A 27,869-nucleotide genomic window follows, 5' to 3' on the forward strand; every position below is an offset into this window, starting at 1 on the left:
TCAATACAGAACCATGTGACCCCTGTGCCAAATCAACACTAACCAATCCAGGTCACATTTTGACTATTAGATATTTATAATGAATTGTTTACAACTAATTATTTGTCTATAGAGAATATTTGGTGACTAACTTTAAATAACAAATTTAAAAAAATGTAAGCAGCTTGCGGACAATTCATAAACAAAAAGAGGCTAAATTCAGCTAATAAATTTATTCACTATGAACTGTTTATTTCAACTAGAAATATCCGCAGTAGTGGGGCGCTCAAGAGATAGTTAATGAGATTAAATAGCCTTTCATTTTATGGGCACTGGTTTGAATTCAACCCTGGTTGGTAGAGGCAGAGATATTACATCTTCTGATTTCTTCTTCCTTTATATAATTTACCAATAAGATCCCCTTATTTAGGGCACACTAAATTGAAAGCAAAGTCTAGGCCACGGAGGAGAATGTGATCTGATTTTCCCCCAAACAGTGCCACGGTAGGGCTGGCAAGGGCTGATGTTCAGCTTGTGGGTATTAAATATTTTCTGGTGATTTTGTCTTTTAGAATGATTGAAGATTGTGGGAAAAGAGGAAATACCATGGCAGAAAGAAGGCAGCTGTTTGCCGAAATGCGTAAGTACTGTGTTTTTAGAGATCTAACTGTTTCATTGCAAAAGATGAACTAGATACAACATAACATCAGTAAACCTTACTTAAAGTATCTGTCCCATTCTCATTCTAAATAATTGTGTTTTTACTGTAAGAAAGAAATTGCAGGAGGGTGGATTTAATTAACCTAATACAGCAGAATAGATCTTTCTCATCCCTGATTTCTGTGATCTTCTGAACTAGGTTGTTATTTTACCTCTGTTTCAATAATAGCTAATTCATCCAAAGAAGTTAAAATACTGATAATTTCACAAATGTAACATATGGAGAAAGAAAACAATCATCCCCAAAACACAAGGTTTCTAAGGAACAGTTTTAAATCCCAGATATCCCACTTGAATGTATCCTTTTCCTTGTATGGTCTAAATGTATCTGTTCTAAAATAACTAACCTATTAGCTCTCCACAAAATATCATATGAACAAGAGTTGCCCCAATTCCTAACTACTCCACACTCCTCTTATCTCCCTTGTGAACAATCCATTGTTTCCTTTGGGAGACTGTTTTCCTTGTATAAAGTTTGGGATCTTCCTGATTTTACTAGATTTACCTAATTTTTTGGACAAGAATGATCAGGTATATCCCTTAGCTCTATTATGGTCATACTATAATCTATATCCATGAGGTGTAGTACTTTCAAACTAGTAAATGTTGACAGAACAATGGTACTTTGCTAGACTCTTAACAGACTTTGAAGGAAAAATATTAAATATATCTAACAAATGTCTAGCAGATTACCTATATCTATGCCATTTTTCAAGGTTTTGGATCCTCCATCTAAAAGGTGCATCGAGAACTGAGAGTTGAATATTAAAAGTGAGGTTTTCAGAAGTGTTCAGTATTGGCCCAACTCTTGTCCTGGATAGGTCATGTTTTTTTTTTATTGTTTTGTTTTTGTTTTTTACCATTGACGTCAATGGGAGTAGAGTTAGGACAATGCTGAGTGTTTTTGAGAATCCCTCCTTAAAATTCCTGTTTTATCTTTATTTTAAATTCTGAGGGAAATTCTGGAAACCTATAGCTGCATTGTCTGTCTTTACTGACTATTTGAATAGCCCATGTTCACTGTTGCAGAGAACATACTTGACAACACCCTGATTATGTAGACATGGGCCAGACTGATTCTGGAATATGTTGGTGCCGCAATTGTGTTGGAGGCTCTTTCAAAGGTGTGGCAGGATTTTTTAATTTTTGAACTTTTGGGGAAAGGGTCAAATGCAAGCTGGTATGACTTTGGGTTTTCCCACACAACTACCTAAGTCATTTAGGGGGTTGGACCTTGATAAGGATACACCTCTTAGAAAAGTTTATTCCCTCCTTATTTTATGGTGTTGCCCAATAGTGTGAACCTCATGTTCCTTCTGAGCCAGACTTTAATAGGTATGGAATGAAGCCCTCAGTAAAGTACTGGACATCTTGACAATGGAGAAACTTACCATCCTATATTATCTTGCTGTCTGGCCATGGGATATTATTTTTTCAGTCTAATATATACACTTCTAAAGCAGAACATTTATTTTATTTTGAACCTTATTAAGAGTTTGTGATGGTTTCTTACAGCTTGTTTCAAGTTTTGCTTTTTGCCTTTGCCATACACAAATAGCTATTATACACCATTTTCTACATATTGAAATGTAGAGTGTTTTAATGTTTTATTTCCTTATGTATGGTTATGTATTTAATGTTTTCTTCTCTGTGCTGTTTGCAAAAAACCAACCATGCATTTAAAGAGGAAAAGATTAAAGATGAGTAAGGCTTGAGAGAGACAAGATGGGTGAAGTAATATCTGTTATTGGGCCAACTTCAATTGATGAAAGAGACAAGCTTTTGACCTTACACGGAACTCTTCTTCAGGTCATTTCAGGAAATGCTTACATGCTCTACTAAATAGGGCGGTTTTCCTGCACAATGGCATAGATCTTTTTGAGATAATCACATTTTACATGGTAGGTGGATTCTGAGGCTCCTCTGTATTTAGTGTTTACTCCTAAAACAATTGTTCTATGTATTAGTGTCATATCTAGTACATCTCTACCTTGATATAACACTGTCCTCAGGAGCCAAAAAATCTTACCACGTTACAGGCGAAACTGCGTTATATCGAACTTGCTTTGATCCACCAGAGTGCACAGCCCCCCCCCCCCCCTCCCCGGAGCACTGCTTTACCGCGTTATATCCGAATTCGCGTTATATCGAGGTAGAGGTGTATTCTCTTATTTGGAATTCTGAGGTCAAAGTTTACATTGTCTCTTACAACTAAAAAGGCACACTAGGGTGTCAAAATAAATGGAATACCAGCTGTTTTAGCTGACACGTTTACGTGCCATCTAGAGGGGAATGAACTGATGGATGCACCACAAAATATGGTGAACAGAACATGTATCCACTTGGGGCTGCCAGCATAGATTATCGAGTAGACACAGAGTACTGTTACAAAGTAGGGAAACATGAGACAAAGCTTGCAATTTATTGCTTTATTCTCTTTTCAAAGTGCCAACAATATGAAATGTGCTGAGAATTCCCAGAAGGAAAAAACTATAATACTGCAGCTGATCAAATAGTAAGAGAAACTATTGGCAATCATTTAGGCAACTTAGAAACTGAAGTTTGACTTGCCTTATCCCCACCTGACATCTTTCATTGTTTTTCATTAGTGTGCATATAAGTAAGGTATTGTTTGTACGAAAGTTTTTGGAAGAACAAATTTGAGACTGAAGCCAAAATTTGAACTGAGAACACTAGATATGTTTGGGACAGAAGCAGAAGTAATAAACTTCCTGCATTGCCCAGCCAATTCATTTAAAAAAATGTTTTCACCCAACTCATAAACATCACTCTGCAAGCAGCAAAAATGGCAAAATGTATTGCATATAAGTTTGCTCAGCTCTCCTAAATGCCTACAAAATACATATTGGAGATCCTCACTTCTGCACCAGACCCTTTACATCTCGTAAAAGGTCTCTAGTGGCATAAAGGAGCCCTAAAAGCCAGGGGAGAATTTCCCCACTATAGGCACTGTGGGGCCACCTCTAAAGTTGCCTACTGAGGAGCGCATCTCAAGCCCCAGCATAAGGAGTGTGGTGCAGCTGATGGAAGGCGGGGTGTGTTGGGGGTGGGACTAAAGCACGTGGTGCTGAGAATATTCCTGGCAGCACAGTGGACCTGAGTGTAATTTGGAGAGTGTGTCATAATTTATGCTCCTGCTGCTGTCTAAGTTATGTCAAAAACCCTTCCAGTCCAGCAGTCCAATAGCCTTTGGACAGCACAGGGGTGGCTTTAAAGACACTTTATCATGCACTCCCCCTCGACTGTTACTAGTGGCACAGAATCTTGCCCATTGTGTAGAAATTATGTTTATTGACTATGCAATAAGAACATTGTGATTATAGCAAGTAACTAGGAGACATGATTGCTGAGTTCTCTTTCTGGCTCTCTCACCAATTCACTATGAACCTTGGGCAAGTAGCATAACTTTTCCTCTGCAGTTTATCAGTCTGTAAAATGGATACAACAATACCTATCCCAGAGACTTATAGAAAATTATTTAAGCCTTGTAACAAGACCTTTGAGAGGCACTCCAAAGCCATAGTTGAATGGCACTATATAAATACACTAATATTACTTGGTTTATGTTAACACAACATTGTAAAGAAAAATCTAATGAACCATAAAATGATCTCTCAAAGCACATTTAATAAGATTCAGCTGCAATAACACAGGCATAAGACCTTAACAATCAGTTCAAAGTTATTCCCCAATTATCCCAATTCTTATGGGGTAAGCAAAGGTGATCTGTATAGCAATCTGTTTTGTCATACATGGATGGCTACAAAAAGAGGAATTGGTTTTCTTAATTGGTCCTAATAAAAAAGGAAAGACTCTGTGTTAGAGACATTGCAGTACCCTGCCTCAGATATTTCAGCTTTCCTCAGTGTTGTCAGCAAAATATTAAAGGAGAAGAGAAAAACTGAGGCTTTTAACAGGAAAGCATGTCATGAGAAAAATGAAAACCTTTCAGGACCTGATGCTAAGTAGTTCAGAGTACCTTTTGCCAGGAACAGATGGTATTAAGACAGCCAACTGTGAAAAGGAACTAGTAGAGAGTACTGGGAGAATGGTGTGGGAGAATCTGTCAGCAGCGGGGCAGATGCTGAGGAGACAGAAGAGATCAGTGCAAGTTTAAAATGTTTGGGTCCAGCCAATGCCTGATTGTTCATCAAAGAGTGGGTGAACACAAGCATAATGTACAATTATAAAGCCCAGTGGCAGATCTAATAATGTTGCTATATATCTCAAAGAAGGGATTTGTGAAACCAGTTAAAAAACAAGATGGCCATATTTTCACTTCACTGCACTCTATTGACAGTCTAATTTTACACTAGTTGTATTTGGAATGAACATGAGTTTGGACAGTCCTTCAAGCAGCTTTGTAGTGTGTAACTCTGTTTTAGTATCTATTTCAGAAATGAAGTTGCTCTCAAGTTGATGGGGCAAATTCTCCTCTATTACATAGTTGCAACCACATTCAAAACACAAATATCTGAAAATGTCATTGACTCTGTATTAGTAAAAGTTAATATGCCACATGGTATAAGCCCGCGTGCCACAATTGGGAGTTCTGAATTCTTTTTCTCATAACTACCTCTGTAGTAACAATTGCCTAGTTCTTGTATGACATGTCAGCCTGGGAGTAAATATGTTAAGTAAGAAAAATCTACTCATCTGCCTTTGAGTTTTAAAAAATATTATAAGTAATGAACAATGGGTTGATGCTTGAAGATACTTTGTCAGATCCCCACCCTCATTCTGACCCCTTTCCGGCTACTTGAGTGGCACAGAGGGGCTCTCAGTGGGAGTAGACCCATCCTAGTTGGTTCCTACACTACCTCCCCTTCCAGCCCTGGCAAAAGGGAAAAGATGTGGGCAGGAAAAGCATTGCTGGCAGATGCTTTGGGGACATTGCCAGCTTTGTATATTTAGAGTCTCCAGGGCCAGTCTGGGTATGAACTGACTCCCTGAGGCTCCCACCACAAAAAAACAAATCTCAGCATCAGTGGTAATGTGGCCCACTCTTTTGCAGTATATTTTTTGCCCTAAACTTTGTCATCTACCAGTCTCTAAGTTCAGCTGTTGTATTGTTTCTAATTTGGTCTTCTGACTATACCTTGTTCTGAGCTGGCATGACAGCCAGGGCCGGCTCTAGGCACCAGCTTAACAAGCAGGTGCTTGGGGCGGCCAAGGGAGAGGGGCGGCACCTGCGGCAATTCGGGGGCGGCAGGTCCCTCACTCCCTCTAGGAGTGAGGGACCTGCCGCTGAACTGCCGCTGCCGATCGCGGCTTTTTTTTTTTTTCCAATTGCCGCCGCCGATCACGATCGCGGCTTTTTTTTTTTTTTTGCTTGGGGCGGCAGAAATGCTGGAGCCGGCCCTGATGACAGCTGAAGATATTTATTGCTAGCTTTGTCATTAAAAATTAAAATTAGATGGAGGTTTTCCCTGATATTGGAGATTGGCCAGTTTATCTTTTAGCCTGAAGCTTGACCAGATTGTTTCTTCAAAACAACAGACAGTGTAGGCTTACTAGTCCTTGGCTTTCTTCATGAATGTGTTTTAACCTCCCCTTCCCCCGTAAAAAATAGGCAGCCTTGAAAATGTTGAATAGCATGTGCTTCTATGTCCTTTCTCCTATGTGTACATTGTTAACAAGGAACAGGTACATGTGATGGGATCCCCGGGGTGCAGCCTGGGACTGTGGGACCAGTGTGCCCCTTTATCTCTCCAGCCTGGTCTGTTTCTCACAATGCCTTGATAGTGACAAACAGCAAACCCTCCCCACCACTCAGCACACCAGCATTTGGAGCCCCACACGCAACTAGCTTGCATGAATGTTCCCAGAACCACTCATGAATCACATGGAGAAAGGCACCAGCCAAATCCCCCGAGCTCCCAGGACTGTACCTCAAGACAAGCAGTGCAAATTTATTAATTGGCTCACCACTTCATCAATGGAAAGTGGACATACACCAGAGCAAACCTGAGCAGATTTACCACACGCTTCAGGCAAACTTGCTGGTAAAGATAAATAGTTAAACAAATTTATTGACTATAAAAGATCGATTTTAAGTGATATTAAGTGTTAGGCAAAAAGTCAGAATTAGTTACCAACAGAAATAAAATATAAGCACGCAGTCTAAACTCACAGCCCTATTAGACTGGGCAACAACTAGATTAAGCAGTTTCTTTCACCCCACTGGATATTTCAGTCCTTAATATACAGGTTTGTCCCTTCAACCCAGCCGAGGCTCCTATGTTGGAGTCTTCGGTCTTCTTCTGAGTGTCTTTGTTGCTTGCAGCATAGATGGGGGAGGAGAAAGGTGAAGCCTGGGCCCCCTATGTTCTGTTTTACACCTTCAGTCCTATGTGCTTGGAGAACACAAGTCCAGGCATGTCTGGTGGGGATTGCTGAGTCCCCAGGTAAAGTTGAGCAATTCCCCTGGTGTGGCCTTATGCAGGTGAGTCATTGAATTGTAGCTCCCTTGTTGGACAATGGCTATTGATGGTTGTTTGACACCCCGCACGGGTGTTGGTTACTTTCCTTGCTGTTGTCTCTGGGGATCTAATATCTGGCTGATTCCCCAACTTACAGCATGTTTTAATGACCACCATACAACACAATTTTCATAACTTCATTTGCGCTAAAGATATACATATTTACATAGAACAGTGGGTTTCAGCAGTTCATAACCTTTCCCCTGATACCTCACATGGAATGCTTTATATGTAAGATCACAACTATATATAAATGAGGAATATGGGGGTTACAAGACGCTCCCCCAAGGTATAGAATGTCACAGTACACACACGACTCACTGTACTTGCAGACATTGTGGACTCTACCCCAGGGAAATGTCACAGCATGTGTATAATTCTCTTCCACTAGGGGCTCAAGATCTGGATCGCATCCGTTTATCCACCTACAGAACAGCATGCAAGCTTAGATTTGTACAGAAGAAATGCAACTGTAAGTATGTCAGTTGTTAACTGCAAGTACCATCATTAGTCTTACCACTGTAGGATATGTTTCTTCTCCAGTTGAAAGGAAAATATGGATTTATTTTAATGTACAGTTAGGAGACACTAATAAGAATGCCTGGGTAATAAAGAAATATAGAATAATTCCATACTGTTAATTATCCTCAAAGCATTAAGTGTGGAAATGTTTCTATTGGGGGGAGAGGTTCTTTAATGCTTCTTCTAAATGTGATTATTTTTCTTTTAAAAACAACAGTTTCTCTTAGCAGGGTTATGAAAAATACCAGGAGCTTTAAAAAAGGTTTAAAAAAAAAAATCCACGACACCATAGACTTTGCCATTTGTTTTGTAGATAGAATTTTTACGTTTCTCACTAGGCCTGTTTACACTGGGCTATTAAAAAAAATCCCACCAATGTGCCTCCACTAACAGTAACAATGACTGGTCTAAACACTTGTGCTGCCACCAGAAGAGCTGCACTGGAGGGAGTTTTAAAAAAATATAGATGAAACCTGTGCAGCTCAGCAGCTAGCTCTTTGCTTTGAGGTTGTAAATATTTGTGCTGCAGAAAAATCTGCTGCTTGTGGCCTACAAATATCAGCGAAAGCCAGTCTGAAAAGCTTTTAAAAGAAAATGAAGAATGGGTAGAGCACTCAGGAGGTTACTAGCCAGGGGTCAAATCTGCAGTCACCTCTTTAGCATACCTCTCATATTAATAGGCATTTTTAGCTTAAGTGAGGACCATAGGCTTGGTCCATGGCACAAGCAGGCTGCCAAGTACTATTTCCTACAGCTACAGTAGTTCAGTCATGCTCAATTCAGAAGGAAGCGCACTGAAAATAGCTGAGGTGATTGTGTTTCCTTACTTTATTTTATTTTTTGTAATTGTTTGTCAAAGAGGATGAAATTTTCACTTAATTTCCATGGTAACCACATAAACTGGTCTTGAGCGACAAAAAAAATCTAACTGAGTTGATTTTAAGTACAAGGATATAATAGCCTCATCATAGGGGAGACTGGATGGCTGAAGGCATTGGTAATGGAGCATAGAATAATAATTAGTATTTATGAAATGTGTAGTGTTTGTGTAAACATATAAAAAGAAATACTATTTGTAATAGAATATAGTCTGGCACCTCTCAGTCACTACTTTGAACAAACCCAGTCAGTGATTAAAAATCAATACCATCAGATTGCTCTTCAGTAACCTGTGTGAAATGAGTTGGTGTTCTCAGTTCTGTTCTTAGTGAATAAGGTATCCAGATTGTAAACGACACTTTCATGACTGGCTCCCTTGTTGGCTGCCTCAGTAGGCAGGAAAAGGAATGAATGCTTATGGAAACTGAAATACGCTTGTGCCCAAAGGGAGTGAAGGAAGAAATGGTCCTTCTGGATAAAGGTTGAGGCACTGTGGTAGGACATTGTGTAGAATATCTGCACTGTAATTAGCAGTGCGGTATAACTGTACCAAAGGTCCAAAAACTCCAGTCTCTATGGCTGTCAATCTAGCACGATTTATGAGCACTAAGTGCACTTCTAAAGACCGGCCTCAGAAAACAGTGCTATCTTAGGGAGGAGGATACAGTAACGTCTACTGTTTTCTTGTGGTACGCTTCATGCATGATATCAGGACCATAATGCTAGATAGCTCAGAAGAGTAACAAAGAAGCAAAGGCCGTATCGTGTGTGAAATTTTACTTGTATCTGACCTTTGCTGTAGGGGGAATGGATAGGACCTGAGCTCTGAGCCAGGAGGTGGCTGTTCACCTACCTACACCAGGATATTAATGCAGTTTTAAAACATGGGCACCTTGCTAGGGTGACCAAACCTCCCAGCGGAATGCTCAAATTCCACGTGAAATAAGCATTGATGTGGAAATCAGTCAAGCGTTCATGTGAGCTCCTGGTATCGCTTTTCAAGAATTAACAGCTTTATACGTGTCTAGGCCAAAACGCTCCTCACATCGCCAGTTCGATAGGCCTGATCCAAAGCCCACTGAAGTCAGTAGTAGCCCTAAAAGAGGCACTAATTGTAAGACGGTGGGCGAACTATGGCTGAGCACATAGAGGATGATGTTTTCCATTTGCCTACATTGTCACTAACTTATTTTTGCTTTGGGATATTTTGAGTCTAAAAGGTGCTACATAAAAACAAATTGTCTTCTATAAGGAAGACTGATGGCAAATAAAGGAGGAGTGGAGGAAAGCAAATGAGTTCAAGAATCTTCATTTACACTCTCCATTCAAAAGCAACAGAGGGTCCTGTGGCACCTTTAAGACTAACAGAAGTATCGGGAGCATAACTTTCGTGGGTAAGAACCTCACTTCTTCAGATGCAAGTAATGGAAATCTCCAGAGGCAGGTATAAATCAGTATGGAGATAACAAGGTTAGTTCAATCAGGGAGGGTGAGGTGCTCTGCTAGCAGTTGAGGTGTGAACACCAAGGGAGGAGAAACTGCTTCTGTAGTTGGATAGCCATTCACAGTCTTTGTTTAATCCTGATCTGATGGTGTCAAATTTGCAAATGAACTGGAGCTCAGCAGTTTCTCTTTGGAGTCTGGTCTACCTACGCTACATTGATGACATCTTCATCATCTGGACCCATGGGAAGGAGACCCTGGAAGAATTCCACCATGATTTCAACAGCTTCCACCCCACCATCAACCTCAGCCTGGACCAATCTACACGGGAGGTCCACTTCCTAGACACCACAGTACAAATAAGCGATGGCCACGTTAACACGACCCTATACCGAAAACCCACCGACCGCTACCCCTACCTTCATGCCTCCAGCTTCCACCCTGGACACACCACACAATCCATCGTCTACAGCTAAGCACTGAGGTACAACCGCATCTGCTCCAACCCCTCAGACAGAGACCAACACCTACAAGATCTTCACCAAGCATTCTCAAAACTACGATACCCACACAAGGAAATAAAGAAACAAATCAACAGAGCCAGACATGTACCCAGAAGCATCCTGCTACAAGACAGGCCCAAAAAAGAAACCAACAGAACTCCACTGGCCATCACTTACAGTCCTCAGCTTAAACCTCTCCAATGCATCATCAGTGATCTACAACCCATCCTGGACAATGATCCCTCACTTTCACAGACCTTGGGAGGCAGGCCAGCCCTCACCCACAGACAACCCGCCAGCCTTAAGCATATTCTCACCAGCAACCACGCACTGCACCATAACAACTCTAACTCAGGAACCAACCCATGCAACAAACCTCGATGCCAACTCTGCCCACATATCTACACCAGCAACAGCATCACAGGACCTAACCAGATCAGCTACAACATCACCGGCTCATTCACCTGCACGTCCACCAATGTTATATATGCCAACGTGTGCCAGCAATGCCCCTCTGCTATGTACATTGGCCAAACTGGACAGTCACTACGCAAGAGGAAAAATGGACACAAGTCAGATATCAGGAATGGCAATATACAAAAACCTGTAGGAGAACACTTCAACCTCTCTGGCCACACAATAGCAGATGTAAAGGTAGCCATCTTATAGCAAAAAAACTTCAGGACCAGACTCCAAAGAGAAACTGCTGAGCTCCAGTTCATTTGCAAATTTGACACTATCAGATCAGGATTAAACAAAGACTGTGAATGGCTATCCAACTACAGAAGCAGTTTCTCCTCCCTTGGTGTTCACACCTCAACTGCTAGCAGAGCACCTCACCCTCCCTGATTGAACTAACCTCGTTATCTCCATACTGATTTATACCTGCCTCTGGAGATTTCCATTACTTGCGTCTGAAGAAGTGAGGTTCTTACCCACGAAAGCTTATGCTCCCAATACTTCTGTTAGTCTTAAAGGTGCCACAGGACCCTCTGTTGCTTTTTACAGATTCAGACTAACATGGCTACTGATACTCTCCATTCAGTTGTATTTCTTTGAATGCTTCCTTTAAATACAGTAACTTAGGATACCTTAACCTTTATATAGTCTATTGAGTTTTCCAAATGAAAAAGGAGAGGGTAGTGATTTATTTTTTAAGTAAATTGTGTCATTTAAAAGCCCTCACTCATATTTGTACCAAAATCCTAATGTATCTAGCTCTAGACACAGGGATTTAACCAAAAATTGTACCCTTAGAATGAAGGTCTGTGTGAAACTATTTCCTTCTCAAGCTCTTCAGAAATACTTATTATTGCTCTGAAATGGTTGAACTGTGCATCTTTTCCAATGTCAAAATAGTTTTCCTCTCTCTTTCCTGAACTTTTACACGACTAGAGTGTGCTGTGATTGCTGGGGAGAGAGTTAGATAATTTCCCTGAAACATTTGTCAGCGCTGAACAATGACTGTCCAAGATGGAATATCTAGACACTACAAGACTATACCAAGTGATGGTTCTGAATTGGTTAATAATACAGTCATCTCGCTAACGTTAGCAATTCTTCTTTTTCCCCACTGGAATTGCTGTGGAGTATGTGCTAAGCAGTGGAGAATTCAGGAGACAAAAGTGAAATGGGGAAAAAATAGTTCTGCTATATCTGAGCTGCTTCATTTAAGAGTGGATATAAAAAGAAAAACTCAAAGACAACTCTGCTCTTATCACGGCTTTTAACAACCCCGGCCTCTCAAGCCATCTCTGTTCTTCTTTCAGCTGTGCTCTTCTGCCCTGCCCCCTGAACCAGCTGAAACCAGCCCCACTCTGACTCAGACCAGAGTAGACTTGTTACGGAAAAAAAGAGGCAGTGTCTGTATTTAAAGGGCTCTTTTAAAAGAACTAATTTAATAAAGTGCAGGGAGCTGCAGGCTCAGAGTGTCTGGGGAGCAAAGCAGTGCTTGTTTGGATACCAGAGGGGGCCATGCTGGCAAAGGCAGAACAGAGATTTTATTAATGCCACAATTTTTACGTATAGATGCTCATTAGTATATAGTAGCATGTGATCCTTCTAGGATATCATTTATGCTGGTTCGCTGTATAATGAACAATCCTATGTTTGTTGCAGCTGTGCTTTGTGCGAGCACACATCCACATGCTCATCTCTGTGAATTCTTCTCTCTGCCAGTATCAGAGAATGCTCTGGAGCAGACTCCAGGAACATAGTGAGCAGTTTTCCCTGCTGATGTAGATATTGTGTAACGGGTGGTAGAGTGTGTGAAATAGCCGTGATGTTACAGAGATCCATATCTTCCTACTACTAAACTATTGCCTAAAAGCAGAAAGTTATAAAAGGGGGGAGGAATGAAAAGGAAATGCAACTGGATAAGTTACTTTTCCAAGTACCAATGCTTTAGTGTAGTTCAAATGAACTGCTATATCGAATTAGGTACATTTAGGTGACAGCTAATTTTGACAAGGGAAATATAATATCAACAATATTTAGCAGATATTTTTCAAAAATTGCAGATACTGACCTTGAAGGTCAGGCAATAAAACTGTAGGAAAATTCTTGCTATGCACAAGTTTTTTTGTTTTAAAAAGCTCTCCAAGCACTTGAGCCTAGGGTGAGCTTAACTAAAGTCACTGGGGGGGGGGGGGGGGGGAGGGGAGAGTAAGTCATTGCAATTCCTTGTCAACCATGATAAAATCAGATCCAGTCCAGCCTCATTCTTCTAAACAATTCAAGAAATTCTGCATAAGAAAATGGAAAAGATAAACAGAAAAAATTGAAAAATATCTTGATGCCCTTCTCCAGGTTTCCTGTGTTGTATCAACACTTCAGATTTAATAACAATATCCCTCCAAAGTTAACAAGATATTTATTTACATACCTCTCAACTTGCCAGTGTCCAAATGTGGGATGCAATGTGTGACAAAGTCCCAAAATGAGGGGGACACAAAATTGTCATGCAGGAAACTTAATGCCCTGGAATTCATTCCTTTAGTGGAGATAACTCTTTTGTAATTACACTTTCATGGTTTTTTTTATTTCTGATGTAAACTTTTCAACTGTAAAAGGGGATAACAAATTTGTGAGAGAGAGATAATTTTGGGACTAAAATAGGGTTACCATATCTCATAAATAAAAAAAGAGGACCCTCCACGGGCCCTGGCCCCACCCATTTCCCCGCCCCTAGCCCCGCCCCAACTCCGCCCCTTCCCGCCCTAACTCCGCCCCCTCCTCCCTCCCACTCCCAGCCAGGGGGAAAGGACTGCCCCAGCACTACCGGCTTCAGGGTTTGCCGGGCAGCCCCCAGACCCTAAGCCCCCAGCCGGCGCTTCCCCAGCGCAGCTGGAACCCGGGAGGGGAAGCGCCCAGCCGGGGGCGCAGGGTCTGGAGGCTGCCCGGCAAACCATGAAGCCGGTAGCGCTCAGGCTTTGGGCAGCCCCTATGCCTCTGGACCCTGCACCCCCAACCAAGCACTTCCCCTCCCGGGCTCCGGAGGCGCAGGGTCCGGAGGCACGGGGGCTGCCCGAAGCCTGTAGCACTCAGGCAGCCCGGCTCTTAAACAAAGCCGAGCTGCCCGAGCGCTACCGGCTTTGGGTAGCCCCTATGCCTCTGGACCCTGCGCCCCCAACCGAGCACTTCCCCTCCCGGGCTCCGGAGGCGCAGGGTCCGGAGGCACGGGGGCTGCCCGAAGCCCGTAGCACTCGGGCAGCCCGGCTCTTAAACCAAGCCGAGCTGCCCGAGCGCTACCGGCTTTGGGCAGCCCCTATGCCTCTGGACCCTGCGCCCCCAACCGAGCACTTCCCCTCCCGGGCTCTGGCGGCGCAGGGTCCGGAGGTACGGGGGGCTGCCCGAAGCCGGTAGCGCTCGGGCAGCCCAGCTCTTAAACAGAGCCGAAGAGGAGCAGAGCCACCAGCCGCGGCGGCTCTGCTCCTCCCCGACTCTTCGGCTCTGTTTAAGAGCCGGGCTGCCCGAGCGCTACCGGCTTCGGGCAGCCCCCGTGTCTCCGGACCCTGCGCCGCCGGAGCCCGGGCGGGGAAGTGCCCGGCTGGACGTGCAGGGTCTGGAGGCACGGGGACTGCCCGAAGCCGGTAGCTCTCGGGCAGCCCGGCTCTTAAACAGAGCCGAAGAGTCGGGGAGGAGCAGAGCCGCCATTTTCCCGGACATATTCGGCTTTTTGGCAATTCCCCCCGGACAGGGGTTTGACTGCCAAAAAGCCGGACATGTCCTGGAAAAAGAGGACGTATGGTAACCCTAACTAAAATGAGTGATGTCCCTCAAAGAGTGACAATTGAGAGCTATGTTTGTGTATTACTTTGCATAGCTCCTGTAATCATAGCAGGTAGGCCCTGAGTTATAAAGAATAGCACACAAATTAGATATGCCATCTGCAAAAGCAAAAAAGCCCCATGAAAAGCTAAACAAAATGTTTTGTTATAAACTGAAGGACTTGAGATTTGGGCTCTGATGGACAGCAGAGGTGAATGAATTCTACATGTGGGGAAAGGGGTCCTAAACTGAGGGGTTCTTGCTGCTGATCACGTGGGGCTACATCCACAAAGCACCTAACAGCCATTTTAGAGGCCTAAGTCCAAAATTTAGTTCCTTAAAACCACTAGTCAGGTGCTACAGGGTTAGGCGGCAGCTATCTTCTCTAGGCACCCATATTTCTGCCAGTGGGCAGTGCAAAGCTGCCTAAGTCCTGATGATGGCAAGCTTGCACCTAGATCCTGGCAGGATTCTCAAACTAAGCATTTCCCTGCATGTGTTACCTACGGGGCCAGATCCAGTAGGCGATATCAGAGCACTCCTACTCTGCACAAATGGAGGCAGCAGTGGTGCCATCCCCTTTACCCCCGTAACCAGACTGCTCCCCTAGCATGTGGGAGATCTAAGTTCAAACCTTCACTCTGTCTGATGTGGAGTTGGGACTTTAACTTGGCTTCCTGACCTCCCAGGTGCATGCTGTAACCACTAGGGTATAGGGTACTCTGGGGTTTATTTTTTAAATGATCTTGTGCCTTGTGACTCATGAGGCAACTCAGTGTTTGTCTCCATCTGTCTACTGCCACATTTCTTACTCCATTATAGTTTGTTTCCATGATAGCAACCTCTTTCTCAAAACCATTTTTAATATCACATGTTGTCCTCCTCTTTTCCGTCTTCCTCCAAGTGGTATCCAGTAAAGGGCTTGTCTAGCAATAGTCTTTAGACAACCATACAACGTGGCCAAACAACTTCTGCCTTCTTTCTTGAATCATTGTCTGTACAATCTATTGCCAGTCCTTTGTAACCAGAGGCAACGCGTAGGGTGACATTTGGGGTCAAGTGCTCCCCCAGATGGGCCTGCCCGAGGGGAGAGAGAGGGGCTCCCTTCTCCCACTGCATCTGCCCTCTGGCACCCTCGGCCCCTGTCCATAAGAACGACTGTACTGGGTCAGACCAATGGTCCATCTAGCCCAGTATCCTGTTTTACACTTAATTTGGCAGTGTTTATGCTCCTTTCTATTTACCTCACTAGGATTTGACTTCCGCTTTTTAAAAGATGCTTTTTATCTCTCACTGCTTCTTTTACATGGTTGTTAAGCCACGGTGGCTCTTTTTTAGTTCTTTTACTGTGTTTCTTAATTTGGGGTATACATTGAAGTTGGGCCTCTATTATGGTGTCTTTAAAAAGCATGTCCATGCAGCTTGCAGGGATTTCACTTTAGTCACTGTACCTCTTAATTTCTGTTTAACTAACCCCCTCATTTTTGCATAGTCTCCCTTTTTGAAATTAAAGGCTACAGTGTTGGGCTGTTGAGATGTTCTTCCCCCCCACAGGGATGTTAAATGTTGTTCTATTATGGTCACTATTTCCAAGCGGTCCTGTTATAGTTACCTCTTGGACCAGTTCCTGCACTCCACTCAGGACTAAATCGAGAGTTGCCTCTCCCCTTGTGGATTCCCATACCAGCTGCTCCAAGAAGCAGTCATTTAAAGTATCGAGAAATTTTGTCTCTGCATTTCGTCCTCAGGTGACATGTTCCCAGTCAATATGGGGATAATTGAAATCCCCCACTATTATTGAGTTCTTAATTTTGATAGCCTCTCTAATTTCCCTTAGCATTTCATCATCACTATCACTATCCTGGTCAGGTGGTCGATAATAGATCCCTAATGTTATATTCTTATTAGATCATGAAATTACTATCCATAGAGATTCTATGGAACATGTGGATTCACTTAAGATTTTTACTTCATTTGATTCTACACTTTCTTTCACATATAATGCCACTCCCCCACCCCTCACATGACCTGTTCTGTCCTTCCAATATATTTTGTACCCCGGAATGATTGTGTCCCATTGATTGTCCTCAGTCCACCAGGTTTCTGTGATGCCTATTATATCAATATCCTCCTTTATCACGAGGCACTCTAGTTCACCCATCTTATCATTTAGACTTCTAGCATTTGTGTACAAGCACTTTAAAAACTTGTCACTGTTTATTTGTCTGCCCTTTTCTGATGTGTCCGATTTTTTTATGTGAATGTTTCTCGTCTGATCTGGCCGTTACATTATCCTCTTCCATCCTCTGCTCCTAACTGTAAGCTAGAGAATCTCTATCAATAGACTCTCCTCTAAGAGAAGTCTCTGTCCGATCCACATGCTCCTCTGCAGCAGTCGGCTTTCCCCCATCTCCTGGCAGCCAGACCTGGGCAGGATCAGCCACTTCTCATACCGGCTGCTCTGTGCAGTGCAGCAGCTGCCTGAGAGAGAGCCTGGCTGGGGAGGTGGTGACGGCGGCCCGCTCCCTGCCCAGGCTTGGCTGCCAGAGACGGGCTGAGCAAGTCGGAGTCTGCTCGGGGCTCGGTGCCAGGAAAGTGGCCAAATGTGCCGGGATGAGGCTAAGCAGGAGGACAGAGCCCCCTTCTGCTCCCTGCAGGTAATGTGGGGTGGGAAGAGTCCAGTGGCCCCAGGCCGAGCGCAGGGGTCACTGGGCAGAGGAGACATGTAGGGGGAGTCACATGTCCTCCCCCTTAGGTTGTGCCCCCCCAGTATAGGGAGGCACGAGTCAACCAAGTTTGTAACATATCAGCATTAGTTACTTTATCCCACCAGCAGATGCCAAATATTCTCCACAAGCATCTCTGATGCAATGCGTTACATTTCCTGTTGTGGGCTTCTAGCATTTGCCAAGTTTCAGAAGCATATAACCATGTTGGTATCAGAATGACATTACATAACTTTATCTTGATTCTTACGTTAATTTCCTTATTTTTCAAAATATTTACCGGTCTCAAAGCTCCACTTGCCTTCCCAGTTCTTGCTTTGATCTCCTTATGGAGTTGGCCATCAGCACTGATTATGCTTCCGTGATATACAGACTTCTTAACCATGCTGTATTCTTCACTATCAGTCACATATGCACCGTCATTGCTGACTACTCTTTCAACAATGATGACTTATGTTTTCTTTTGGCTGTTTCTTAATCCTGTTTGCAGGGCAGCCTCACATTTAACGTTGATAGTGGTCTTTTTCATGGCATCATCATCATCTTTGTCCAACAGACCAATGTCATCTGCCAAGTCAAGATCTTGAAGTTTTCCTCTACTCCACCTAACTCCTGTATCTTCCTTTGATGTTACTCTTTGCAACACATAATCTATCACAATGTGGAAAATAGGGGGTGATAAAACTAACCCTGCTGTACCCCAATGATGATATCAAATAAATCAGTCTCTCCACTTTCTGTCTTTGCACAGCATTTTGAGCCTTTGTACAGCGTCTTGACTAGTGACACTGTCTTTCTAGGAAGCCCATATTGTTGTAAGATGTTCCACAGTGACTCTGTGAATGCAGTCAAAAGCTTTGGTGAAATCTATGAAGTTCAAGACGACTCTTCTCTGGATGGCTAGCCCTTTCTCAATCAGACATCTCAAGATAAAGATGTGATCTACAGTAATAGAGTTCTAGATTATTCCATGCTTTTAATTGAATTGAATTGAACTTCACCTGGCAGCAAACAGAAAGCCAGTGAAGAAGCTTGAGCAAAGTGTTACATACTCACAGTAGCCTATACCATTCAAGAGGTGGTCAAGTGAATTCCTCACTCACTGCAACTTATGGGTGGGCTTAAAGTAAGTAACGCTCACTACCGGAGTCAAGAGTGGAGATGGCAAAAGTATGGGTAAGTATTATGAGATTGGCAATCTCTGGGCCAGCTGCAGAATCTGTAAGCCATTGTGGACCATTGCTGCTATGGAAGAGTCTAGGAGCAGCAGAGGATTCAACTGGACTCAAGATAGGCTTGTGAGAGGCAGATACACACCCTCAAAAGAGAGCAAAGACAGTGCTCCACCCAGACCACTAAATGTTCCCCACTACTACATCAGGATCACTTCTGCCTTATCGGGTGTGAGTTGTAGCTAGTATTTTAGTCATAACTTTCAGTCTCTAGACAAGTGCTGAGACCCCCTAAACTGGGGCGGACAAGTGACCAACCACCACTGCCAAATATATGGCGTGTTCTCCAGCACTGAAATTGATGGGGCATGACCATACATTGTCTTTGTTTAGTTAGTTTGATACTGGGGTATCTTTGTAGAGTGTTTGTTTTTAATATTTGTTTTTGTTGCATGTATTAAAAAGTGATTTGTTTATACAGAAAAGCACCCTGAGATGAAATATCATGCTCACAAGCACATTCCCTCTAGGCCACAGAGGCAGCAGCAGTGGAACATAACATATCGTAATAAAAAAACATTATACAATTAAACATAACTGAGCAATACAGGACTGTACAGCTGGCAAGCTGTTGCCGTCCTTGATGGACTTTGCGCAGCATGTTGAGAGATTATTCCATGCCTGCAGAAAAAGCAAATGCTGCTGATTTCCCTAGATCAGAATAAACCATTGGCAGTTGAAAGCCTTAAATTTAAAGCCATGCTGATTATTGTAATATGGGGCTTAATTAAAGTAGACAAATAGGGAGCTCATTTCTCTGATTTTAAATCCAACACGTTGGGTTTTCACAGTTTTGTTTTTTCCCCTTCTGTTTTCTTCTGCGTAAAAGATTTTTTTGCTTTGTCTGCTCTGAAGCATATTACAACTGTTTTCATATGGATGGAGCTGCTGCTGACTGTGATGGTGACCTTGCTAATTTCCATGCTTCTATGCGAATACCTCTTTTCCTCTTCCATCCACTGTGTTCAAATAGTTACCCCTAAGAGGCACGTAGTCAAATCAGCTTGCTTTTGGTCCCCTTTTGATCTGACCTGCCATTTTAAGTTTGGTTTAAGTTAGGCTAATGATTCACTCTCCTAATGTAGAATAATTCCATATCTGGAATTGAAATATAATTGCCTGTAAGCGTACTAATTTCAGATATTTTGGTGGAAGCCCCTCTCGCTCTGTGCCAGGATTTTCAGTCTGGCATTATAGCAACCTGTGCTCAACCTGATATTATCAAGCCAGCGCTAGAAATTGACAATTTGGGTATCAAACTATGTGATGCTGTTTGTGCAAACGTGCAAGTCAGGCTTGCTGTGTAATATGTAGCCAGCCATAACTCTTAAATGCCTCTTATTTTACTTCTGATATTACCTGCATTCCACACAAACTTGGTTTCCCCCTCATTGTTCTGGTTAAAAATATTTACCATGGAAATAAAGGAACAAGAAATTCTGATTATAGAGATATCCATGTAAAAGAAATGAATCCTGCAGCATTTTACGTTTCCTGTATGAATAATATTTTTGTGTCCCTCATTATGAGTCTCTGTCATGTATTGCATCCCATGTGGACCTTGTCAGGTTGAGAATCATTGCAGCAGGCTTCAAGGCAGCCTGCCATGAGATCTTCCTCCACCAATAGCTAGAACTCCAGAGCATTGTCTCTCATGCCTGACTTCTACTAAGAGCAAAACCCCTTCTCTTTGGTCTAAGCACTTCATTTTTAACAAAATGCCATGTGAGCTCTAATATGTCTATATTGAGCAAGTAGGACCTCTAGCTGCAGGGTCTTACTCTTTGAGTAAGAGACATCTATACCCATAGAGAAAGTAAACTGCAGGTATTCAGTGTACCTCCCATGAGAAACCCAAAAGGTCTACCTTGTTGGAATTTGAAAGTTTTCTTTCCTGGGAGTCCAGTCTGAATCCTGAATCTTTAATCACTACATTGCCCAGTGTTGCCAATCCAAACTCTTTGAAAAATTGTGAGTCAGGCCTCTAAAAATAACAAGATTCACTTTAAAATCAGAACTAAAATGCATTTGCAAATTTAACACCATTAATTTGGGCTTGAATAGGGACTGGGAGTGGCTGGCTCACTACAAAAGCAGCTTTGTCTCTCCTGGAATTGACACTTCCTCAATTATTGGGAGTGGACTGCATCCACCCTGATCAAATTGGCCCTGTCAATACTGGTTCTGCACTTGTGAGGTAACTCCCTTCTCTACATGTGTCAGTATAATAATGCCTGCATCTGTAACTTTCACTCCACGCATCTGAAGAAGTGGCTTTTTTACCCATGAAAGCTTATGCCCAAATAAATCTGTTAGTCTTTAAGGAGCCACCTTGTTGTTTTTACTTAAAAATCATGAAATGTAAAAACAAAGCAAAACATTTTGGGTCTTTTGTGAGCCTGTATGGTATGCTTAGGTTTGAAAATGTAACTTTTCTTTGTAACCACGATGGCTAGAAACTCCAGGTTTTTTTTTTTATTATTATTTTTTAAAGAAACTCCAGATTCTTACACATTCACATGACACCAAGAGATGAGACTTTAAGAAGAATTTGAAATACCATGAGACTCATGATAAAATTGTGAGAGCTGGCATCTGTGAAGTTCTAAACTATTCACAAACTTAGTGCTTTCAGGTGCTCTTTTGTTTTTTCCAGGTATTTAGTCAGGGACCTAATGCTCCATAAGACAGCCTAGTGCCTTGTGAGTTTCTAGTCTTTTGGAGTGGGGAGAAGGGGAGAGAAAGGGGTGTATAGATTGTACACATGCTTTAGTTTTTTAATCAGAAGTTCATGAGGATTTATTTTAGCACAATCACTGCAGCCAAATACTTCATGGAGATTTACATCCGTAAGTTATTCACTGGCAGCACAATATCCTGAAACTATTCCAAAGTGTCTTAAAAAAAATCTGTCTTTTTAAAAGTTTATGAATATGGATATGCTTGATAGCATAACAGCTGGTGAGTAAAGTGTGTTTGAAATTCTTACAGAGAGGGTGCCTCTAGAAACTCAACATTTATCCATAGTTACGAGACAATGGAATAGGAGAGAACTGTGGTATATTAGATGCTACTGTGGGTAAATGTTGGGCGTTTTCTTTTAATGGCCACCACTGGAACTGTCACACCTCAGGAATAGTGATGCGTTGCTTACCTGATCGTTGGGCTCATTTTATCCCTCAAAAGGAGGTGTGGAAGTGAAATGTAGATCTTCAAAAGGTTGATTTGTTTAGGGATTGATTTTTCAGCGGTATTGACGACCCACAAATCCACTTGACTTCAGTGGAAGCCAAGAGCAATCAGCACCTCTGAAAATCAGGTCTTAAATAGCGTCCTGGCGAGTTGCAGAAACTCTTCTACTTTTAATTTTTCATTTACAGTGACCAGTGGCTGAACTGGCAGCCCTGCTGAAGCCATAATTTAAGCACAAGTGTCGGACAAACAGTAGCAGTTCAAGTTTCTCCTCACTATGCCCCACTATAAGGGTGCCTCAGGCCAGGCTTGACGTGACTTCTTGTAGTTAGAACATAGTTCAGTCTCTGTTTTCACCTGTTTCTTGCCCTCTCTGCTGAAACCGCCAAACATGGTGCTACGTGTGGTTGTTTTTGTGACGTAGGCATTAAAATGGGACAATTGGATCATTTCCTGAACTGAGGTCTCTGAACAGCTGTCATGTGACCTGGCATGATTTGAAGTAGATACCCAGAAATGAAAGGTTCCATATATCCCATTGCCTATCATTACCTTTCAATCCCCTTGAAGAATACTACAAACAAGGGGGCAAGGGGAATTATTCCTATTATTTTTCTATAGTATTTTTTTAAACAAATACTAAAGACAGCATTAAAGTATACACACTCTGTGATGTCAACTTTATCAACAGTTTTGCATTCTCTGCAACTCTCATTCTGCACCTTTGCTCACTGTCCCTCCCTTCACTCTGCACTTCTGTTCAGTTGTATCCTCTCTTTGACACTTGGCTCCTTGCTGCCACTCCTTTGCCTAGTAGTCCATTGCACTGTAGCATAAACTGGGCTCTCCTCTTGCATCTCTTTTCGCTATTCTTGCTTCTATGCTGTCTAGGAACTATGTGGACTTCCTCCATTCTAAATGAATTATCTCCTCCTTCAGGCCCACCATCTTTCTGGCCAAAGGCCCTGGCTTCTCTGACCCACATGCCTACAACCCACAAAGATGCTTCTTTTGATTCCTTCCTTGAACCATCTCCACTTCATTACCTTCCACCTTCTCTGCCCAGTAACTTTTTATGTAGAACAGACCTGAAGAAAGCTGATCTGGTGTGTGCCCCCTCTGAGCAACTATTTTCCCTTTTTTCTTTTTAAGCAGAACTAGCTTCGCTGGATGGAGTTCCAGGTGTAGGCCCTGACTTCATATCCTGCAATAACCCCCTTCTTTACAAGGAGGACCTTCTGCATACTCTCATACTTCCACAAGAGACACTTTCCCATCTAAGCATTGCTCATTTTGTTTTCAAAGAGCTGCATCAAAAATAGGTTAACATACTATTGATGCCCTGGTTTAAACTCACAATATTTAGGAAATGATCATTCACTCATGCTGTTGGGCCTATGAATTGCAGATGGGACCCTTTTCTATAAGGCTTCAGTTCAGAGAAAGATTTTGTATACCATATACCTGATGCACCAGGAAATAATAGGGTGATTGAAAAATAAAATATTGGCCTTAATAATAATTTCCTGACTTTTGTAGGTATTACAGGACTTTAATGTACAATGATGCATGTCCACACTGTGGTGTTTTTAATATGACTTTTTAGGAATCTGCACAATGAATATTAAATTTCCACTGTTGCTACCCAGAACAGCTCTTCATTCTTTATTGTGTGAAGTGACTTTACTGATAATATTTTGTACAGACCAGGCCATAAACCAAAGTCTTAAGGCCAGATTCCTAGCCAGAAGGGACCATTATGATCATCTAGTCTGACTCCTGTGTAGTACAGGCCATAGAACTACCCCAAAATTACATCTAGAGAATTTTTTTTGTGGGGGGGGACAGCCAATCTTGATTTTAAAATTGTCAGTGATGGAGAGTTTATCATGACCCTTGGTAAATTGTTCCAAGGGTTAGTTACTCTCTCCACTAAAGATTAACACTCATTTCCACTCTGAATTTGTCTAGCTTCAACTTCCAGCCATTGGATCATGTTATACCTTTCTCTGCTACCTTGAATAGCCTATGATTAAATATTTGTTCCCCATGTAGATGCTTATGGACTGGAATCATCACCCTTTAACCTTCTCTTTGTTAAGCTAAATACATTCTGCTATTTGAGTCTATCACTATACCACATGTTTTCTGATCCTTTAATCATTCTTGTGGCTCTTCTCTGAACCCTGTTCAATTTATCAAATCCTTCTTAAATTGTAGACACCAGAACTGGACACAGCATTCCAGCACCAATCGCACCAGAGTCAAATACAGAGCTAAAATAACCTCTCTACACCTACTCGAGATTCCCATGTTTATGCATCCAAGGATCACATTAACCCTTTTTGCCACAGCATCACACTACATGTGAGGCAAACTCACAGCCAGTCACTCAGCTGCCATGATTTATCCTCCACAAAGCCTGCTGTGACTCCTACTCCTACTTGGGGGAGGGAATAGCTCAGTGGTTTGAGCATTGGCCTGCTAAACCCAGGGTTGTGAGTTCAATTCTTGCGGGGGGGCATTTAGGGAACTGGGGTAAAAATCTGTCTGGGGTTTGGTCCTGCTTTGAGCAGGGGGTTGGACTAGATAACCTCCTGAGGTCCCTTCCAACCCTGGTATTCTATGTTGCAGCAGCCTATCTCTGGGCAGGTCCTGTGCAGCTGACCTCTTGGCACAGGTATTTCACTGACATTCCCCCCCCCCTCCAAAGCTGTAAGTTAGTCTGTGCAACAGCCCTACTGGGCCAGGAACCCTCCAGCTGCCTCACAGTGTTACTGAATCCCTAAGCTTCCAGCCTGCCCTTGAGCCCAGTTCCTGTTCCTGCCCCAGCCTTCCCCAAGCCTAGTTCCAGCCCACTTCAGCCCATGCCCATGCACTACTCTGACCCTGTCCCTCTAGCCCTGCATCCACCTCCTGACCACCCAGCCTCTTGGATTGACTCCCACCCAGCTTCGACCTTGGCCTCTGTCTGGAATCCTGATTTGGCTTGTCTACAGACTCTGACCTCAGTTTCAGCGCTTCCCTCGTTCCAGTCCCAACTCTACAGCTGGCTTCGATCCTTGTACCTGTGCTTAATACTGCTCTAACCACCAAGCATGACTGCCTTGAACCCAGAGCCTGACACTGGGAGCACATGTTCAACTGATTATCCACCAGGACCCCCAAATGTTTTTCATAGTCACTGATTCCCATGATAGTCACCCATCCTGTAATTATGGCCTACATTCTTTGTTCCCTAGGTGTATACATTTACATTTAGCTGTATTAAACTCCATACTGTTTGCTTGCACCCCATTTACCAAACAATCCGGATAACCCTTAGTCAGTGACCTGTCCTCTTCATTACTTACCACCGCCCAATTTTTGTGTCATCTGCGAACTTTATCAGTGATAATTTTATGTTTTTTTTTCTAGGTCATTAATAAAAATCTTATATTTCGACTGAGTTGCAGCCATGACATACAGTGGCATTCCTGAGCTGTAACTGAGAGGAGAATTTGGTCTTTAATATTGTTTAAAGTGTGGATGATTGCAATAAAAAACCTGTAGACTAAACATTTTCTAAGGCCAGGTCTACAGTAAGAAGTTAAGTTGACCCAGCTAAGTCATTCAGGGTTGTGATAAATCCACATCCCTGAGTGATCTAGTTAAGCCAACCTAACCCCCAGTGTAGACTGGACTAGTTACTGGTTCTAGGGGAGGTGGCTTAACTACAGTGGCAGAAGAACCCAACCGTCGCTGTATTGAGTGTTTACACTGAAGCTCTACAGTGGTGCAGTGGCAGCAGTTTAAGTGAAGACATAGTCTTTGTTCATGATCTGAATATAGAGCCTTATTATAATCTGATTTACAACTGAGAGTAACCCAGTTGATGTCACTGGAGTTACCCTGGTTTAAAAGGGAGGTATGTAAGAGAAGAATCAGGCCCTTAATGTATACTTCGAAAAGATTGTATTTAATTTCTTACGAAAGGAGCAGAATCTAGAATCATACTGTATCTCCTCTGAAGGTTTTGATCTTTCCCTAGCGTCATTTTTCACTTTTCATTTTGTCTCCATCAAATAATCTAAAGTTTGCTTCTTTCTTGAAACCTTCTTTTGTCTTGGCTTTGCAGGAATTCTTAAAATCTTGCATGTGTAAAATAAAGGATGACAGATAAGCGACCATGTGTGTCAAGACTCTTACTCATCTAAGGGTTCTGGCAACATCATTAAAGAGCTTCTGTCACACTCTGGCAAAGTGTAAATATGTAATACTTTACCTAGCCCCCATCTGTCACTTTTGTATTTTATACTGATTCTTTATATCGTTGCAGATTGTTGAGGTATTGTGTGTCAGTTGAAGGAAGCGTCTCTGCTTTCCTCAGACTATTCCTAATGCCCTGTTCATTCAGTGATGCAGCAATTCAGTGACTGACATCACAATTTGCTGAAACAGAAAGGACTGTGTGGTAGCACTGAGTTTTGGTGTTACCAAATATAACAGCTAGGGGAAGAAGCTAAATAGAACATAGAACGTTATTTTTAAGAGACACATACCTTGGAAACTGGCAGTGATGGGAAAGCAAATACAGAAAGACTATGTGGCATCAAAATAAGGTTTTAGTAAAATGTATTGTACAGTTTGCTTTAATGAGACAGTGGCTCCTTTAAACTGCAAGCTTAAAGCAGAGAAAATGGATAGTTGTGTTCCCATATCACAAAGCCTGTAGCAGTAACTAGCATTCTAGTGCCATTCTCAGCCAAGGATTAAATGGGCCTAGAGAATCTTGCCTCTAGGGCCCTATGTATATCAGAAAAATGTTCACCAGTGTACCTATACCAAGGTAAGCTACATTGGTGTATGCCCACTTTACACCAATGTAGTGACTATACATCACAGGTTGACACTGGTTTACTGTAGTTACACCAGTACAGATTTTCCTACTGTAGATTGTCTCTGGATTGAGCAATATTGGTAAAAGAACAAGGAGAAATCTTACACTGTCACTGTCTGTCCATGCTGTGTCTGTACTGTGGGCAAAGCGAGAAATTCAATCATCAGGACCGTTTATTTGGCAGCTTTCCCAAGCATTAACTTCAGTTTAAATATATTAACTTATTTAAAAATTATGTGAAATCTTAATAGGACAAATTCTATCCATATTATATCAGGAAAGCAAAAATAATTGGATCAGCTTAAGGATTCCAGCCATCTAAGTGAATGCACAGAAATTATATTACATTGTTTATTTTACAATGAATATTTGGGCCCAATTCATTATTGTTCTGTGCCTCGTGCCAACCCTTAATGTTAAAAAATCATGAGTCAGACCCCCCCCCAAAAATCATGAAATCTGCTAAACAATCATGAGATTTATAAAATATAATAGATTTTGCATCCATTTTATTTGCCCTTTGATTTCTGAGCCTCTAGTGCACACTCATGTGAACATTTTCAAGCTTTTCGCTGCAGCCATAGGGGCTGGGAACTTTTTTTAAAATGAAAATTGAGATCCTCACAGAATCAGAGGATTCCAAGAGATTGGGGCTTTAAGAAATACACCAAATATCATGGGACTCACAATAAAATCACAAGAGTTGGCAACACTGTTTACATCAGTGCAAAGTGCGTGCAAAATACTAACATTCTAGTTTGGTCACATTTTACATACCCTGCACTCATTTTGTACTGGTATAAATGGCTGCACAGCATGCAGGGCAACAATGACTTGGGCCTAGTATTTTAGATATTTTCCTGTATTTTTCTCTGACATCAAAAATCTTATAGTTCCATAAAAAAGAAAACTGTGGCCTAACTTTTGAAAAAAGCATACAGATAACGCTGTAAGAGGTTTTCTGACCATGATAACGATATTTAAGCCATCATAAAAAATATCTATTTGCTCTTTATAGGTTG

The 27,869-nt window shown here is 42.2% G+C and overlaps 1 protein-coding gene across 50 annotated transcripts in view; it reads left to right on the top strand.

The window, feature by feature from the left end:
- The window catches only part of DTNA (dystrobrevin alpha), a 280,266-nt gene that overhangs the window by 158,277 nt on the left and 94,120 nt on the right, over nt 1-27,869 (top strand). For all 50 annotated transcript variants that reach the window (XR_010598847.1, XR_010598846.1, XR_010598845.1 and 47 more), the window contains exons 2-3: nt 552-619; nt 7,594-7,674. Coding sequence is in view for 47 of the 50 variants with exons in the window: in XM_065585471.1 (XP_065441543.1) it covers nt 552-619; nt 7,594-7,674 (149 nt within the window). In the remaining 3 variants the exon portion in view is untranslated. The remainder of the gene's footprint in view (nt 1-551; nt 620-7,593; nt 7,675-27,869) is intronic.

This window comes from Chrysemys picta, chromosome 2, assembly GCF_011386835.1.
Source record: "Chrysemys picta bellii isolate R12L10 chromosome 2, ASM1138683v2, whole genome shotgun sequence".
NCBI lineage: Eukaryota > Metazoa > Chordata > Testudines > Emydidae > Chrysemys > Chrysemys picta.